Raw genomic sequence first — 18566 nt, forward strand, 5'->3', positions numbered from 1 at the left:
GAGGCCGCCATGCAGGCTGACTGTCACCAGAGGGCCTGGGGCCCACGCTGGTTCCCCTTGCAGGGCAGGTAGCACTGGGCCCCCGCCGGAGCTGAGGAAGCCCTGGGAAATGAGCCTTACTGGCCAAGAAGGCAGAGGAAAAAAAGTGAAGGGACAAATGCAAGACCATTTTTACCATTTGCATTCGAGGTACAAAGCCTGGCAAATAGCACAAGGTAAGCTAATCCCATGTAATGAGTGCTTTCTCTGTACCAGGCATTGCATCAAGCCCTCACTTGTATTATCTCATCAAATCCTTACCACAAACTCGGGAGATGGGTGACAGCCATGCTCTACAGAGAAGCAAACTGAGGCCCAAAGAGGTTATGTGACTTGTGCCATGTCTCTGAGCTGCTGAGTGTTCTGTCTGTCTTCAGAGCCAGACTGTAGGAAACACCCCATTGGATTCAGGCCCCTTGCTATTGGGAAGCCTCCAGGAGTAGAATATGAAAGGATAGGGTGTGGAAAAGAGAATACAGAGGGGAAGGGGGGTGCAAGGTGAGGCTTAGGCTAGGGAGGTCCTCAGTCGCCCCATCCTAATGGCCACAAGCCCCCTGGCCAATGGGCCTGATTGGAGTCACTTGTGTCCCAACAGGCACCTCCAGCCCCAATGACTGAGCTGCCAACACCCATCGAGGGGAAGCTGGCCCTTAACTCCCATCACTTCAAAAGCTTTACAAACCTCTGGACTCAACCTCAAGGTAAAGTGCGAGACTGGACAATGGTGGGGGCAGTGGATGGAGGAGGAAATGAGAAGGAGCAAGCCACCTCAAGGCCACCCAAGCCAGCTGCCCACTCGCCCCCCTCCTGGCCTCACCTCTGTGACGGGACTCTTGGACATGAACAGCAGTGGGAAGAGAAGAATTGGAGGAAGGGAGGGAAAGGGAGAGGAAGGTGTGGGAGAGGGAAAGGTATAAAAACCTCCAAGACCAAGGAGCAGGAGGCTGGGGGATTCCCCGGGACAGGGGCTCAGGCTGGACCAGATGTGGAGAACAATGGGCCGGGAGGCTGGGGAGCCGGAAGGGAAGGGGGAGGGAGGCCACACTGTCGGGTCAGAGAGTTCACTGTACTTCAGGAGCCAAGGACACGGGCACCTTTATGGGTCCATGTAGGCAGGGACTGACCCAGGGCCAGTGCAAGAGCCAGAGGCAGCCACAAGGTAGGCCAAGCCGGCAGATCACGCCATCCACCACTAATAACAACGTCATTGCCTATGACTCCAGGCCAGGCTCTCCATGCACGTTTCATTTCATCCCCACGATTTCCTGCTGAGAGGGCTACTGTTGTTATTCCCATCTGCACTCTTAAGATGAGGCCCAGAGAGGCTGAGTGACTTGTCCTACATGACCCAGCTGGGAAGTTGTGGAGTCAGGATTTGAACCCAGGCAGTTTGGCTCTGATGGCCACTCTCTTAATCAGCGCTGCTTCCCATGAGACAAAAACGGGTGATGAGGGCAAAGTCAAGACTGAGAGGTAGACAAGCGTGGGAAAAAGGGGAATGGGAGAAGAATAATGGGAGATGACGGAAACAAAGAGAGACAAGGAAGGGAAGAGAGGCCAGGGTGTGACTTGCCCAGGAGGGGCTCAGGCTCTCTGCTCACTTGGCCACAGCAGGGGCTCCCCACCCCTCAGTGGCTGCCTCGCCGCATGGATGGCACCTTCCCATCCGGCCTGTCCCCAGCCGCATCCTCCTCAGCGGCGGGCCACTCAGCTTCACGGAAACTCTCTTTCTCTAATTGGCATAGAAACTCATAGCCCTCCCTTTTCCTGTAGGTGGGGTTTCCATAGGAAAAAGCTGCTTCTCTGTTTCCCCAGCCTAGCAACTGTTTGGAAGTCAGATCCCCACATCCTGCTCTCCTGGGTCAAGTCCCTCCTGGACCGGCTCTTGTCCATCATTTGCTAACGGGGACCAACAGTGCCCCTGAACAATTTTACTTCATTGGTCCTTGGACCCCTCAAATCTCTTCTGATGAAGATGGCCTTGCCTGGGAATTCTGCTGGCTCCATCAACTAATTATGGGACGAGGCTGTGCCAGCAGGTCTGGGGGCAGGAGAACAGGGCTAATCAAGCCCCCCAGGAAACACTGGAGGACTTGCCCAGCCTTTGAAGAACTCTAGCGGTTTCTGGATCTAGCCCACTCTGGCGGTAAGCATGATGCGACTTCTGCCACTTCTGCTGGGACTTTTGGGGCCAGGTGGCTACTTGTTCCTTTCAGGGGATTGTCAGGAGGTCGCCACTCTCACTGTGAAATATCAAGTGTCAGAGGAAGTACCGTCCGGCACAGTGATAGGGAAGCTGTCTCAGGAACTGGGCCGGGAGGAGAGGTCTGGGCGAGCAGGGGCCGCCTTCCAGGTCTTGCAGCTGCCTCAGGCGCTCCCCATCCAGGTGGACTCCAAGGACGGCCTGCTCAGCACAGGGAGGCGGCTGGACCGGGAGCAGCTTTGCCGGCAGCAGGATCCCTGCCTGGTTTCCTTTGACGTGCTTGCCACAGGGGATTTGGCTCTCATCCACGTGGAGATCCAGGTGCTGGACATCAATGACCACCAGCCACAGTTTCCCAAAGGTGAGCAGGAGCTGGAAATCTCTGAGAGTGCCTCCCTGCGCACCCGGATCCCCCTGGACAGAGCTCTGGACCCAGACACTGGCCCCAACACCCTGCACTCCTACAGCCTGTCTCCCAGCGAGCATTTTGCCCTGGATGTCATTGTGGGGCCCGATGAGACCAAACACGCGGAACTCGTGGTGGTGAAGGAGCTGGACCGGGAAATCCACTCATTTTTTGATCTGGTGTTAACTGCCTATGACAGTGGGAACCCCCCCAAGTCAGGCACCAGCTTGGTCAAGGTCAATGTCCTGGACTCCAATGACAATAGCCCTGTGTTTGCTGAGAGCTCGCTGGCACTAGAAATCCAAGAAGATGCTGCCCCTGGTACTCTCCTCATAAACTTGACTGCCACAGACCCTGATCAAGGCCCCAACGGGGAGGTGGAATACTTCCTCAGTAAGCATGTGCCTCCAGAGGTGCTGGACACCTTCAGTATTGATGCCAAGACAGGCCAGGTGATTCTGCGTCAACCCCTAGACTATGAGAAGAATCCTGCCTATGAGGTGGATGTCCAGGCAAGGGACCTGGGTCCCAATCCCATCCCAGCCCACTGCAAAATTCTCATTAAGGTTCTGGATGTCAATGACAACACCCCAAACATCCACATCACATGGGCCTCCCAACCATCACTGGTGTCTGAAGCTCTTCCCAAGGACAGTTTCATTGCTCTCATCATGGCAAATGACCTAGACTCAGGAAACAATGGTCTGGTCCACTGTTGGCTGAGCCAAGAGCTGGGCCACTTCAGGCTGAAAAGGACCAATGGCAACACATACATGCTGCTAACCAATGCCACGCTGGACAGAGAGCAGTGGCCGCAATATACCCTCACTCTTTTGGCCCAAGACCAAGGACCCCAGCCCTTATCAGTCAAGAAACAGCTCAGCATTCAGATCAGTGATGCCAACGACAATGCACCTGTGTTTGAGAAAAGCAGGTACCAGGTCTCCACTCGGGAAAACAACCTACCCTCTCTTCACCTCATTACCATCAAGGCCCATGATGCAGATCTGGGCGTTAATGGGAAAATCTCATACCACATCCAGGACTCCCCAGTTTCTCACTTGGTAGCTATTGACTCAGACACAGGCGAGGTCACCGCTCAGAGGTCACTGGACTATGAACAGATGGCCGGCTTTGAGTTCCTGGTGATCGCAGAGGACAGGGGGCAGCCCCAGCTTGCATCCAGTGTCTCTGTGTGGGTCAGCCTGCTGGACACCAATGATAATGCCCCAGAGGTGATTCACCCCATACTCAGCGATGGGAAAGCCAGTCTCTCGGTGCTTGTAAATGCCTCCACAGGTCACCTGCTGGTGCCCATTGAAACTCCCAATGGCGTGGGTCCAGCAGGCACTGACATGCCACCACAGGCCACCCCCAGCTCCCGGCCATTCCTTTTGGTGACCATTGTAGCAAGAGATGCAGACTCGGGGGCAAATGGAGAGCTCCTCTACAGCATTCAGAGTGGGAACGAAGCCGGTCTCTTTGTCCTCAGCCCCCACCTGGGGCAGCTGTTCATCAATGTCACCAATGCCAGCAGCCTCACTGGGAGTGAGTGGGAGCTGGAGATCGTGGTGGAAGACCGAGGCAGCCCCTCCTTACAGACCCGAGCCCTGTTGAGGGTCTTCTTCGTCACCAGTGTGGACCACTTGAGGGACTCAGCCCGTGAGCCTGGGGCTCTGAGCACATCGGTGCTCACGGTGATTTGCCTGGTCGTACTGCTGGCCATCTCCGGGTTGATCCTGGCTCTGATTATGTCCATTTGCCGGACGGAGAAGAAGGACAACAGGGCCTACAACTGTCGGGAGGCCGAGTCCACCTACCGTCAGCAGCCCAAGAGGCCCCAGAAACACATCCAGAAGGCGGACATCCACCTCGTGCCTGTGCTCAGGGGCCAGGTGGATGAGCCTGGCGAAGCTGGGCAGCCCCCCAAGCATGTGGGCAAGGAAGCAATGATGGAAGCAGGCTGGGACCCCTGCCTGCAGGCCCCCTTTCATCTCACACCGACCCTGTACAGGACTCTGCGTAACCAAGGTAACCAGGGAACACTGGCCGAGAGCCGAGAGGTGCTGCAGGACACTGTCAACCTCCTTTTCAACCATCCCAGGCAGAGGAATGCCTCCCGGGAGAATCTGAACCTTCCCGAGCCCCAACCTGCGACGGGCCAGCCCCACTCAAGGCCCCTGAAGGTTGCGGGCAGCCCCACAGGGAAGGTGCCTGGGGACCAGGGCAGTAAGGAGGCCCCGCTGAGCCCGCCAGCCTCCTCTGCAACCCTGAGGCGGCAGCGGAATCTCCATGGCAAAGTAGCCCCTGAGAAAGAGTCAGGCCCCCGTCAGATCCTGCGGAGCCTGGTCCGGCTGTCTGTGGCTGCCTTTGCGGAGCGGAACCCCGTAGAGGAGCTCACTGTGGATTCGCCTCCTGTTCAGGTACTTCGGGTGTGGGCAGCTCCCTCTCTTGTCAGCCCCTCTCACCCGCCCGCAACAGCATCAGACCCCATTACCCTCACATTCTTCACATTCATTCCTCAGGCTCACCACGCACTTTAGGATGCATTGGGTGCAGTGGTTCAGGGCACAGCTCTGGGGTCAACAGAATTTAGCTGTGTGATCCTGGACAAATGACTTACTGTTTCTGAGCCTTAGTTTCCTTATCTATAAAACAGGGATGACAGTAAGAGCATCTGCCTTGCGGAATTATCCTAAGGATTTGGTCAGTTAATTCCTATATGAGCACTTACTTAGAGTGCCTTGTGCAAATAGACACATAGCAAAGGTAGTGATTAAGAGTACAAGCTTTGGGGCTTCCCTGGTGGTGCAGTGGTTGAGAGTCCGCCTGCCAATGCAGGGGACACAGGTTCGTGCCCTGGTCCGGGAAGATCCCCCATGCTGCGGAGCGGCTAGGCCCGTGAGCCATAGCCGCTGAGCCTGCGCGTCCAGAGCCTGTGCTCCGCAACGGGAGAGGCCACAACAGTGAGAGGCCTGCGTACCGCAAAAAAAAAAAAAAAAAGAGTACAGGCTTTGGAGCAAGGCTGCCCAGGTTCAAATTCTGGCTCCACCTCTTCCAAGCTGTGAACCACAGGGAAGTCACTCAGCTTCTCTGTTGACGTTGCCCAAGTTAACAGCACCCATCTCCCAAGTTTGCTTGAAGATAATAAAGTGAATGTGCTTAAAGCCTCTAGAATAGCGTCTGGCGTGTAGTCAGCACTCAGAAAATGATTAGGATGATTTCTGCAAAGCTCTTCTCCATTTCACCTGCCCTCATCTCGTCTGGGCAACCTCCGGGTGAAGCAAGCCAGCATAGGCATCATTGCCCCCAGGCTCAGGGGCTGCATTTGACCTGCCTGAGACCCCAGAGCTTGCCAGCTAGGCCTATGGGATAGGACAGTGGAAACAACCTTGGAACTTGGGAGTTAGGCAGATCTAGGTTCCAGTTTCAGCACAGCCACTTTAGGAGCCGGGCAACATTAACATCTGAGCCTTATTTTCTTCATCTATAAAGTGGGGATTGTGATGCCAAACTTAGCTGTGTCTACCTCCCAGGGGGTTGAGAATTAAATGGGATGATGAATGGCTGTGTCCAGTGACCTAGGATTTACTGGACACACCTGGGAAAGCTTTTCCTGGGATGGTGCCTGATCTCACACCTGTATCAACTCCTCTGAACCCCAGATCATTTTCCCTGTGCCAGGCTGCCCGCCCAAGGCACACTTCTGTCATGAGCCAGGCTATCAGCTCATGTTTCCTGTGGAGCAAGGACACAGCTTCCTTCCCCCACCCCTTCCCCAGGAAGCCACCTCGAGAGGGCCCAGCTGCTCTCTCAGGAGTCCTGCCCTGGGCTCTGTGCAGCCCCAGAAGTTGCCCAGAGCCATTCATTCATTCATTTGTTCATTCATTCATTCATCCACCCATTCATTCATCAAATGCTTATTGAATGAGCTCTTTGTGTCAAACACTGTGCTGCTGCTTGGCAAACAGAGACAGCAGATAGCAAGCCCTGTGGGTGACCCCATTGGGGTGAAAGAGAGAAGGGTACCAAGTTGGGATCAAGTTGAGGGTAAGAGGCAGCTTGCCTAATGCTTGCTTTCCAGAAGCACAGTGCTTGCGGGCAGCCCCACAGGGAGGGTGCCTGGGGACCAGGGCAGTAAGGAGGCCCTGCTGAGCCCGCCAGCCTCCTCTGCAACCCTGAGGCGGCAGCGGAATCTCCGTGGCAAAGTAGCCCCTGAGAAAGAGTCAGGCCCCCGTCAGATCCTGCGGAGCCTGGTCCGGCTGTCTGTGGCTGCCTTTGCGGAGCAGAACCCCGTAGAGGAGCTCACTGTGGATTCACCTCCTGTTCAGGTACCTCGGTGTGGGCAGGTACCTGTGGAGTCAGATCCCGGTTCAAAGTCCAGCCCTGCCTCTAATTGCTGTGTAGTCCCTGTGAGCCTCAGGTGCCACATCTGTAAAGTGGGTATAATGGTATCTCTTTCCTTGGGTTACTGAAGAATGACATGAGATTATATATCACTGGACAGTTATTAAGTGCTTATCATAAGATCTATTACTAAGTAATTTATAGACTTTCACTCATTTAATCCTCAGAGCTACAACCAACACATGACCTGAGTCTCAATATTATTCCCTTTTTCTTTTTACTGCTGAGGAAACTGAAGCTCAGAATGCTTAAGTAATTCCTCAAGGCCACACAGATGGGAAGTGGAACAGGGGCAGATTTAGGACTTGAACCCAAGTCTGACTCCAGAGTCTGGACTCTAACTGTGAAATGACAGCATATAACTTAGGGTTTGGCACTCAGGGAGTTTCCCTGAAGTATCAGCTGTCACTCGAAAAAAAGGGTGGCAGGTGCTTGTAGGAGGGTTTCTGGGCCTGAGCCAGGAGGCGGGAACTGCCCTGAGGCAGGCAATGGGACCCTGACCCTCCCACATCACAGTGAAACCCCAGTCCTGGCCACCTCCCCTTCCAACTATCCTCTGAGGTTGGCATTTTCTGTCTTGAGCTGCCCAGAGGGCAGAGGGACCCTCTCAGGGAAGAGGGGGACTGGGCCCAGGAGGGAGGCAGAGGCAGCATTTCTAGGAGGAACAACCCAAACCCCTCGACTCTGCAGAGCATTTCAAACTTTCAAACCATCTAATTAATCCTGACAACCCTGTAAAGAAGTCTGGGTGGTATTTTTTTTTTTTTTTTTTTTTTTTTTTTTTTGCGGTACGCGGGCCTCTCACTGTTGTGGCCTCTCCCATTGCGGAGCACAGGCTCCGGACGCGCAGGCTCAGCGGCCATGGCTCACGGGCCCAGCCGCTCCGCGGCATGTGGGATCTTCCTGGACCGGGGCACGAACCCGTGTCCCCTGCATCGGCAGGTGGACTCTCAACCACTGCGCCACCAGGGAAGCCCCTGGGCGGTATTTTTAGATCTACCTTAGAGGTGAGGAAACTGAGGTCTGAGTATGTCTAAAAACCTGCCTGACATCACACAACAAGCTAGAAACGACCTTGACTTGGTCTGTTGCCTTCTCCCTCACAAGGGCCTGTGGGGCCTCGCCCTGACATCTCACCCACCCCTGCCCCATTCACCAGCCTTTCTGAAACGCCACCGTTTCCTCTGGCCTTTCAGCTTGAGAACCTTCTGACCGAAACTCCCTTCCTCCCTCACCCTGGCCCTCACCCTCTCTCCACTTGCCAAGCCCCTGTGGAACCTGCGGGTCTCAGCAGAGGCACCTGGCGTGTAGTATGAACTCAGAAAACATTTGTTGAAATAAGTGAATTACTTCCCCCTGTATCCACAGCCCCACCCCGTAACTCCCTCCTTGCTGCAAGCTGGGTGAGGGGCCTTCCTCTGCTCCACTTGACCTCCATCCTTTCTCATCCCTGGTGCAACCCCCCATAGCAGCTGCTGTGTCGTGCCTCCCCTGACTGTCCTCCCTGGCAGACTGGGAACTCCCTGAGGGCAGAGACTGGGCCTTGTTCTCATTCTTACCCACCCCCAGCAAGCATTTGGCCTGGAACAAACAAGCTCTCATTAAATACTTGTCCAGCGAATGAAAGGATGAATAAACGAATGATTCAAAGACACCCTTCTGCCTTCTGTACAACATAGTCTTACATCTGGCCCGCCAACAATGGCTCAGTCTTTGAACATCACTGAAGCGGGGGAAATAACACTTTACAATAATCCTTATCGAGGTTGTAATACATTTATAGTCAGGACATGCCCTTTTCACCCCCGTCCCACAGCTTCCACTGGGAGCAGGTCTCCTGGGGGAATGAGAGTTGGGGGACAGGCCCAGAGGGTTCTCATTCTCTCTGTCAGACTCCCAGGTCCCGGGAATTTGTAGTTGACACATGGCCAAGCAGGGAACCTGTCTGCACACATCCCTGCCTCCGTCACCATCACCGTTCACCATCCCCCATCCGATCCACAAACATCTGAAGCTGGAGGAAAGACTATAAAAAGAAAGCGCCAGCATTGAGGGAAACATCCGGTGGGGAAGTGTGCTGGGTCGGAATTGTGTGGAGTCAACAGATTTTTCCTGTCTTGTAGCAAATCTCCCAGCTGCTGTCCTTGCTGCATCAGGGCCAATTCCAGCCCAAACCAAACCACCGGGGAAATAAGTACTTGGCCAAGCCCGGCGGCAGCAGGTAAGCTGCACGTAGCCCCCACTGGCTTCTCAAGCCCCCCACCAGCCTTCCCTCACCCTTGCAGCCTCTGTGCCTTGAGGAAGGCTGAGCACATCCCAGACGCTGCTCCCCTGGGAGACCGCAGCGAACAGCATCCATTCCCCCACCCAGGCATCCTGGTCCGGGAGCAACTGTATTAACAGTATTTACAGGACCCGAGCCACTAAGGAAGTGACTTCATCCCTGAGGCTCTGATTATCTGTTCCCTGATTGCAGAGGTGCTGGGCTATGAACTTTAAATCTGTAACGTTTAGCTCTTTCTCTTGACCCTTAAACATAATATGAAGGCTCCTGGCTAAGGATGTGGGTGTGTGGGTGTGTTCCTTTGGGCGGTCCTAGAATTAAAGAGACCTCAAGAGGACATCTAATTTAACTCCCTCTTGCTACAGATGGAGAAACTGAGGCTCTAAGTAGTTTGATCCAACCCAGCTATGTAAACTTGAGCAAGTCAGATCAAGCCTCAGGGATGCAGTTTCTCATCCATGAAACAGAGGTCACCGCACTTCCTTGTAGTGATGGGGTAAGGATTTAATGATCACATGCATTCTAAGCCCATGGCCCAGTGCCTGGCACATAGGAGTTACACAAACAATGCTAAGGCCTTTCCCCTTAAAGTGACTTTGCTCAAGGTCAAATAGCCAGTGAGTGGCAAAGCTGGGACCAGCTCTCAGGACACTGACTTCCAGTTCAGTGCTCTTGCTGTGACAACTTACAGTCTTTTTGTTGTTTTTTTTTTTGCAAAGATAGCTAGAAATAGTGTAGAGTAGGGATGAGCACACACATTCCAGAGTCATATCAGCCTGGATTTGAATTCTTACTTAATTTGTGGGGACCTTGGACAAGCTACCTAATCTTTACAAATCTTGGTTTTCTCATTTGTAAAATGAGGACAACAAGAGAACCCCTTACAGACGTGAAAGGTTTGATGAGAAGGTAAATATACCTTGCAAAGCATATGTCTGACTCAGAGTAATTGCTCAATAAACATTAATTGTTGCCATTACTTGCAAACTTGCTACCCCTGCATAGGAGCAGAAATGGCCACAGAAAAAAAGCAGCAAGGACCCCCAGGCCTTAAAGGGCGCCTTTCCAGATGCTAGGATGAGGGGCCAGGCCTGTCCCCACCATGCTAAGGTAGTCCCAGGAACTGGCTTCCCCCAGGTGATAGAGAGGGTCTTTGGGAGGGAGGGGTCAGGGAGACAGCAAGAGACACCATAGTAGATTCTGAGTAGCTTTTGGATGCCTCACCTCAGCTGCATCCTCTGTTGACCTGCTCTTCTGGTCTGGGATTTAGCCTCAAATAGGGAGGAAGGAGCATTCAGTTACTCAGTCCACAAAGTATTTATTAAGCACCTACTATGTGCCAAGTCCTATTCTGAGCACTGGTGAGAGAGCAGGGGATGAGACAGACAAATATCCCTGCCCTCACTGGAGCTCATACTCAGATAGAGGGATGGAGGGGTGGAAGGATGACTGCATTAGATCACCCAAAGTTTACTAAACTCCTATTCCATGCCAGGTAATGAGGGACAATGGTGAGTAATATCAGGGCATTCATAGTCACTTCTGTTTGCTGACTGCTTACAACACTGTGCTAAGCTCTTTACATGCAACACCTCATTTTACCCCCATAATGCCCCATGAGGTGGGTGTTATTTATTACTCCCATTTTACAGAAGAGGAAGCAGACTCAGAGTAGGCAGGAGGGCTGGGATCAAGTAACCCAGATTGGTCTGACTCTGAAGGCTGGGCTGTGGACCCATTTCCCTCTGTGGTTGAATGAATGCTGGCATGAATAGAAGACTATTCATGAGCAGGAATGAATGAATCTATGTGTGAATTTCCTCACTCGTGGACTGTGTTGGCTTCCTTTGCAGGAGTGCAATCCCAGACACAGATGGCCCAGGTGCCAGGGCTGGTGGCCAGGCAGAACCGGATCAGGAGGAAGGCCCCTTGGACCCTGAGGAGGACCTCTCTGTGAAGCAGCTGCTAGAAGAAGAGCTGTCGAACCTGCTGGACCCCTACACAGGTAGGGACTCCCCAGAGTCACCCTGACCCCGCTTCTGCCCCCATGGTACCCCTCTGTGCCCAGGCTTCAGAGTTCTGCTCCAATCCACTGCAGGAAAACAGCCATTCTATTTCTGGAGAAGACTATCAGCAACATTTTTTTACTTCCCCTGGAGCTTCAGATCTTCATTTGTTTAAAGATCAGATTCTACTTTGATCATTCATTTAAAAAAATCATCATAAGAATAGTGAACAGTTACTGAGCTCTTGGTGTGTGCCAGGTACCAAGGAAGCATCTTATATACATTATCTCAGTTAAGCTTCCAAACAGTCTTTTCAGGTAGATATTATGAGCTCCAATTTAGAGATCAGCAAACTGAGGCTCAGAGAGGTAATACAGCCTGCCCTGAGTCACTTCAATGATTGAAGGGAAGCCATCCTGAGCCCACCTACCATCAGGGGACCTCTCTTTACCTCCTAAACCACTCATCTGCATTTCTTTGATGTCTTTAAATACACTTTTACCCTGAGAATTCAAGAATCTGCCAGCTCCCTCCGCCCCCGCACCAGTCAGCCCCCTTCAGGTAACACACAGTAAGTCCAACCTACGCTGTGATTTTGTTTCTGTAGTTAATACTCTGCTCCTCATCTGGACATATTCTGTGCGCTGAAGGCATGACAGGGACTTCCCTTTCATTGGTTAAAAAAATATATAGCTAACTTTTATTGAGTGCTTTCTATGTGCTAGTCCCTGTTCTAATTGCCTCATGAGAAAATCTTCTGAGATAGGGACTATTCGTTATCCCCATTTCATAAAGGAAAAAAACGGAGGGGCCAGGGTGTTTAATAATTTTCCCAAGGTTGTGCAGCCAATGGTTATTAACCCCAGGCAGTGTGGCTCTAAATTAAAATTAAGTAAAATGAAATCTAATTAAAATCAAGTAAAATGAAAAATTCAGTTCCTCAGTCATATCAGCCACACTTCCGGAGCTCAGTAGCTACGTGTGGCTAATGGATATTGCTTGGAACAGCACACATCTACAGAGTTTTATAGGACAGCATTGTCTAGAATGCAGAGCTGTGAGGTCCAATAGAGTAGCCACTGGCCACATGTGAAAATGGCTAGTACCAATTGAGATGTGATAGAAGTATAAAACACACTCCAGATTTTGAAGACTTAGTATGAAAAAAGAATGTAAAACATCTCATTAATAATTTTAAAAATATTGATTATGTGATAAAATGATGATATTAAATATAAAAAACGTTTACAAATTAATTTCACCTTCTCTTTTCTTTTCTACTTTTTAAATGTGGCTACTAGAAAATTTCAGACGACCTCAATGCCTTGCATTATATCTCTGTGCACCAGCTCTGCACTGGAACCTGTGGGCTCAGTTCCCATGTGGTCCTGCTTCCCCATAGCACAGAGGGCAAAGAACACAGGGAGATGGTAACAAGTGGTGTGACGAAGAGCGCAGCAGGGGTAGAAGTGCCTGCGCTGCTCACAGGGCTGGACTGTGATGAGGCTACTGGTGAATGTGCCTGACACTGGGGTTTTGGCTGCATCAGATAAAAGCCCCACCTGACGATGTGATGATGACCATATTTTACCGCTGCATGAGCTCACTGAATGCTTACAGCCACCTGACAAGATAAGTGCTACTATTTCACCACTTTATGAGCAAAAAAGGAGGCTCAGAGAGGTTAAGCACGTTTTTCAAGGTCACAATGCTCATAAGCTGCAAAGTTAGGAAATCAAATCCAGGTCTGCCCAGTGCCCACCTGCCGCGGAGTGAATTCATCATCACATTTCAGCCATTCTCCTACACTCCACTGATTTTCTCATTCCAAGCTTCATTCCTTCCAAAGCACTCTGACCCCTGTGCAAGGAAAAGCCTGATTCTGTAACACCAAAAGAGTTCTAACCTTATTACCCTGGAGTCTCAGGGAACTTAGGTTTACATTTCCCAAATGTCCAGGGTTAATATTTATGTCCATTCAATCATTCAATAAACGTTCACTAAGCCCCAGGAGCGGGCTGGACCTGTCGGGGAGGGGCCTGACCCTGCCTCACAGCCTGCACAGCCCCACACTGTGAAGGCAAGACCGAGACTCATTTATCAATAAAAACAGCATTTACTGTATTTTGCAATAACTTTTCAAAATCACAAGAGTAGTATTTGGTTAATATAGACAAATGTAGATAAACGAAAAGAGAATGAATCATTTCTGCCCAGGGGTAATTTCAGTTAACACTATGACGCATCCCCTTCCAGTCTTTCATTCTACGCACAGATTTTAAAGCTGGTTACCTTAAGCAAATATTAAAGTAGATGTTGTGCTTTTTTTTTTTTTTTTTTTAAAGACACATTCTTAACCACAAGGCCTATAATTTCTTCCCTCTGGCTTGGCCTCTATCATTGGGCTTGGGACTAATTTTCTGAGACAGGATTTTCTGTTGAGGAGATGGGAAAAGGAGAAGTGTGATGGTGGGATTTGGGGCCTGGGGGACACTTTTTCACTGCCTTGGCCCTTTCCTGGGACAGCTCTTAGGCAGCCAGCCCCTTCACACGGTGTCCTGCAGCTTGAGAGGGGAAAGTCAAAGAGTTGAGAGCATGGGGCCAGGAGGCAACAGTAGAGACCTTAGTGGGCCTGGGAAACCAGAGCCACCTAGCATCCAGGGGGAGGAAGGCACAGCTCTTCAGAGAATGGGTGCGGTGGTGCAGTGACAGGGGGCTTCCAAGTCATCAGACCTGGGGGTCAAATCTGGGCTTGGTTGCCTAGTAGCTATGTGACAACTTCTTGGAACTTCAGTTTCCTCATCCATAAAATACTCTTGACTTCAAAGGTTTGTGCGGAGGTTAAATGAGATAATTATGTAAATTGCCTAGCACAGAAGTACTTAATAAGTGGTCACTGTTATTATGAATAGGAACCGAAGGCATCACCAAGCCAGGAACTCCAGCAATGGCTAAAAACGGGGATCCGCCGCGTCCCCCCCATCCTCAGCTAGTGGTGTCCTGAGGGAGTGAAAATCCTGGCTGTACAGGATGAAGGACACCTAAACCTGAAACAGCCCCATGGACCGGGAGATGCTTTAGAAACGGGCCATTTCTAATTCTAGGCCTTCCTCCTCCCCCTGCCGCGTCCTCACTCAGCTCACGCGCGGACATCAGTCGCTGCCTTCCTGCCCGGCGCGCTTCCCTGTCAGGGCCTCTTCCTTCCCGCCCACCTCCGGCCGCCCCATCGGTCCCCTCCATTTCCCTTCCCTCCTTTGTCCGGCGCCCCGCCCTGCCCACGACCCCACCCCCGCCCGCCATGGGCTCCGCCCTCACCGCGTCCCTTCCGACCCTTGCAGGCCTGGCTCTGGACCGGCTGAGCGTCCCCGACCCGGCCTGGATGGCAAGACTCTCTTTGCCCCTCGCCACCAACTACCGTGACAACGTGTTCTCCCCGGACGCTGCGACCTCGGAGGAGCCCAGGACCTTCCAGACGTTCGGCAAGGCGCCGGGGCCCGAGCTGAGCCCGACGGGCACGCGGCTGGCCAGCACCTTCCTGTCGGAGATGAGCTCACTGCTGGAGATGCTGCTGGAGCAGCGCCCCGCCGTGCCGGTGGAGGCCGCCTCCGAGGTGCTGCGGCGGCTCTCAGTCTGCGGAAGGACCCTGAGTCTAGACCTAGCCACCAGCGGGGCCTCGGGCTCGGAAGGCCCTGGGGGCCGAGCTGGAAAGAAGGGGGCGGAGGGCAGGACCAGCAGCGGCAGCAGCAGCAGGGGCCTGTGGATCCAGGAACCAGGGGCACCGGGAGAGGTTAGGAAGCCCAGGCCCTGAGGATTCTGGGACAGGAGATGGTTTCTCTAATCTTTGAACTCACTGACCAGAGGTGGCCTGAGAACTTAAGGTGACCAGTGCTGCCCCACAGAGGAGGCAGGAGCCCCAGGACAAACAGCGGGCTGACCAAAGCAACCCCTTGTTAGGGGCTGGCTCTGCCTGTGGATTTTTTGGAGGAGGAAGACAGTTGGCCTCTGAGATAAGTGTTTGCTGGCAAAACACATGTAAGAGCACAGAGGGTTCATCCTCCTGCAGAGCAGATGCCAGGGAGTGTCACAAGCAGGAAAGGACGGCCTGGGTGCACACTGGAGGGTGTGGGGGGCTGGATCCTGGGGCACCAGGCAAAGCTCTCTGACCTACTAATAAAGGAAAAGCAGTGGCTCATTATCCTGTTTGCACCTGTCGAGAGGGAGGACGGAAGAATAAGAGTGAAGGTTCTTTGTCATCCAGTCCCTGGCCAGAGGGTCATGTGGGGCCTGGACAGGAGGGTGCACAGTGTCAGGTAGGCAATGATGGACATGGGTACTCCTGACCCCTGCTCCTCTGCTGCTGCTACAGTATCAAATAATCCGATTCTCAGCTGGAAAATTAAGGCTAAGAAAAGCATGACTATAGAGTATTAACACGAGCCAGGCACAAGTCTTTACGATAGGATTTAATTTCATTTCTCCACAGCCCTAGGAGGGGGGGTGTTATTATCCCTGTTTCACAGACAAGGCCATGAGACTTGGAGAGGCTGAGTGTCTTGCCCAAGATCAAGCAGAGAGAGCAGGCAGAGCCAGAGTCCAACACCAAAACCCATGCCCTCGACCTTGACACTAGACTGCCAGCCAAGGAAAGGAAAGGAAGAGCCCCCATAGGTGAGCTTTTGCCAGTAGCAGACTCGCCTGAGATCCCCTCAAGAAACACTGTTGAAAAGAACATTTCCAAAGCCACTCAGGCCTTCACATCTCTGCTCTTCCAAGCACATAGTGAGAGGGACTTGGAACTGACCTGATGAAGGGTGGGCGTCTGCAGACTCCTGTCCTTTCCCAGCAAGCAGCCCTTCAGGTACAGAAGTCATCTTTCCAGACCCACCAAACGTGAGTGAATCTTCCTCTGTCACAGCAGTGAATTCAGGCCCTAGAGGACAGTGTGTGAACCGGGTCTATGAAATTGACACTGACAGCAGCAAACCTTCCAGGAGAGGAAGGAGTGAAAAAAAACAGCAAATATTTTCCCAAGGCTCAGCCTTATAATTTCCCTGGAAATTTCCAAGCAGTCTCTTCAGCTTCTCAGTAATGTGGGGCTTTCTTGGATACTAAAGGGGAAAATTCCTTTCTGTGCCTCTCCTTTTGCCCTTTTTCTGGAGCTCAGAATACATGTTCACTGTCCACAGAAATGGGCCAGTCATACTCCCAACTAGGGATAATGAAAACCATCCACACTTGGAATGCAGTGAGGCATCATTATTCCATTATCCCGTTTTACAGATGAGGAAAATGAGGCCCTCATAGTGCTTCAGGAGCTCCAGGAATGCTTCTGGAGCAGGGTCTCTGATCATCTCACTCTGAGGCAGAGTAAACTCTTTACAAGGTCTGTGATTTGCAAGCTGTTGAGTTCCCCAAGTCAATGAAAGAGGCTGGGGGACACCAAGCAGGTAGGGTCTCCAACCTGACCAGCCAGGTACCTGGCACAAGGCAACACTTGATGAATACTTGTTGAATGGAAGAATAAATGAATAAATGGGTAAATAAATGCTACAGGAGTCCCTTTTCTCTATATTGGAGCTCCAGGTAAGACTTCCTTAGAAAAGAGAAAAAAAAAAGTTCCATTATGTGAAGACAAAGTCTGAAAACCACAGCACTGGAGTAGACAGTGCTGACCCCCAATTACTAGTGGATTTTCAGTGCAGAGCTGATGTTGGGAGGTGGAGAGAAGAGATGGGGAGAGGAGGTGACCTAGGGAAACTGGAACCAGGGCTCGCAACTGGATCACTGCCTCACTCTAGTTCAAAAGTCCTAAATCTTGGACCCCCTGAATGCCAGGCAAGACTTTGTGTACAGGCATTTTTCTATGCAGAAGATACGGAGTTATCAGATTTTCAAAGGAACATGTGACCTATAAAAAATAAGCAGCACTGCTCTCAGTCACTATCTAAACCTCCACAGACATGGGCAATTGTAGTCACAAGGAGTCTGAACATTTTATAGCCAAGGAAATGGCAAGACAGAAAGGGCTGACTGGCCCAGAGCCACACGGCAGGCTTGTGACAGGGCTAGCATCTGCATCTGAGATTCAGGATGATGTTCTTTCTAATATATCAAGGGTTCTTAACCTGGGGTTCTTGGTTGGGCTTTAGGATCTAAGAAACTGCTGAACTGCATGCAAAATTGGGAAGATGTGCATTTTTCTATGGGAAGGAGTCAGTGCTTTCATCTGATTCTCAAAGGGGTCTGTGACCTAAATAAGATAAGGCCCACTGTGATCCTCTATTCCCCGCAGAACCTGGAGAACTCATGGGTAGAGCTGTTCCTGTTCTGAGGCAACAGACCTTTGATCAGGGCGGGGTTGTATGTACGTGAGGGTTCGTGCTCTCACCCGGACGCTGCAACCCCTCCAAGTAGGCTGATGCCAGCCCTTATCCCCGATAACCGACTGAGAGTGAGACAGTGTGTATGCTGACAGAACTGAGTGTGCTGAACAGAAAGGTTACAGAAACTTCTTGACATCAGCCGAGATGTCAGATTTGAGACCTCGGACGTTCTCAAAACTGTTTCCACCAAGATGGGCTCTGTCCCCCGGGAGACTGAAGGAGCTGGCGAGCCAGCGAGCTCTCAGTTAAATGCTGTCTTAATTTGGAAGGCACAGAGGGACATGTTTTATCAACAGTCAGCCGTTCTCCAGCACCAGGAGGGCAATGCAATGCTCACTCGGGGCCTGGGGGCCGTTCTGAGATTGACAGGAAGCCTCCTTGTCTGTTACCCAACTTCAGCTTGGCAGCTCACTGATCCCCACCTCTCCGCTGACTGAAATGAGTGAGATGGCAACTACCACCCTTGGGACTCTGGAGAGAACCAAATCTCCAACACGAGAAGAGAGGACAGGGGAGGGGAGGGAGGAGTTTTAGCACAGGCTCAGCCTGGCACATAGTGTGTACCTAGAAAATAGGTCAGTGTTTTCCAGTCCCTACTGAGTACTGGGCACAATATAGTGGGTCTGGGGTGGGGGGCACGATCAGAAACGCTCGTTCAACAGACATTTTATATTTGCTGAGCAACTACTACAGGTCAGAAGTAGCACTAGGAATGGCAGTCAGGGGAGGGGTATACAGAATCATTCATTCAACAGATATTTTAAAGCATCTCCTATGTTGCTGGGTAGGCTTGGTGCTGGTGTCCGGTGGAGAAAAGACAATGCATAGAATCCCTCAT

At 51.8% G+C, this 18566-nt stretch overlaps 2 protein-coding genes across 2 annotated transcripts in view; one reads left to right on the forward strand and one right to left on the reverse strand.

The window, feature by feature from the left end:
- Positions 1–14845, reverse strand: part of RNF14 (ring finger protein 14) — a 42751-nt gene extending 27906 nt beyond the window's left edge. Inside the window, exon 1 of the mRNA XM_082623099.1 lies at positions 14761–14845. The gene's annotated coding sequence lies outside the window, so the exon portion shown is untranslated. The remainder of the gene's footprint in view (positions 1–14760) is intronic.
- PCDH12 (protocadherin 12) lies at positions 1780–17400 on the forward strand. The gene is made up of 4 exons (XM_082623094.1): positions 1780–5071; positions 9179–9276; positions 11193–11344; positions 14684–17400. Exons 1-4 carry the CDS (start codon positions 2192–2194, stop codon positions 15151–15153), a joined length of 3600 nt encoding a protein of 1199 aa, XP_082479220.1. The 5' UTR covers positions 1780–2191; the 3' UTR covers positions 15154–17400.
- Positions 17401–18566: the final 1166 nt, after the last annotated feature.

Source organism: Mesoplodon mirus (assembly GCF_964341445.2).
Source record: "Mesoplodon mirus genome assembly, chromosome: 5".
NCBI classification, from domain to species: Eukaryota; Metazoa; Chordata; class Mammalia; order Artiodactyla; family Ziphiidae; genus Mesoplodon; species Mesoplodon mirus.

What these genes read in the sequence shown, in the direction of transcription:
- PCDH12 (XM_082623094.1), top strand. Translation starts at nt 2,192, where the DNA reads ATGATGCGACTTCTGCCACTTCTGCTGGGACTTTTGGGGCCAGGTGGC. An exon ending in TGGATTCGCCTCCTGTTCAG is followed by an intron (nt 5,072 to 9,178) that starts GTACTTCGGGTG and finishes CCTGTCTTGTAG; the next exon opens with CAAATCTCCCAGCTGCTGTC. An exon ending in GCCAAGCCCGGCGGCAGCAG is followed by an intron (nt 9,277 to 11,192) that starts GTAAGCTGCACG and finishes CTTCCTTTGCAG; the next exon opens with GAGTGCAATCCCAGACACAG.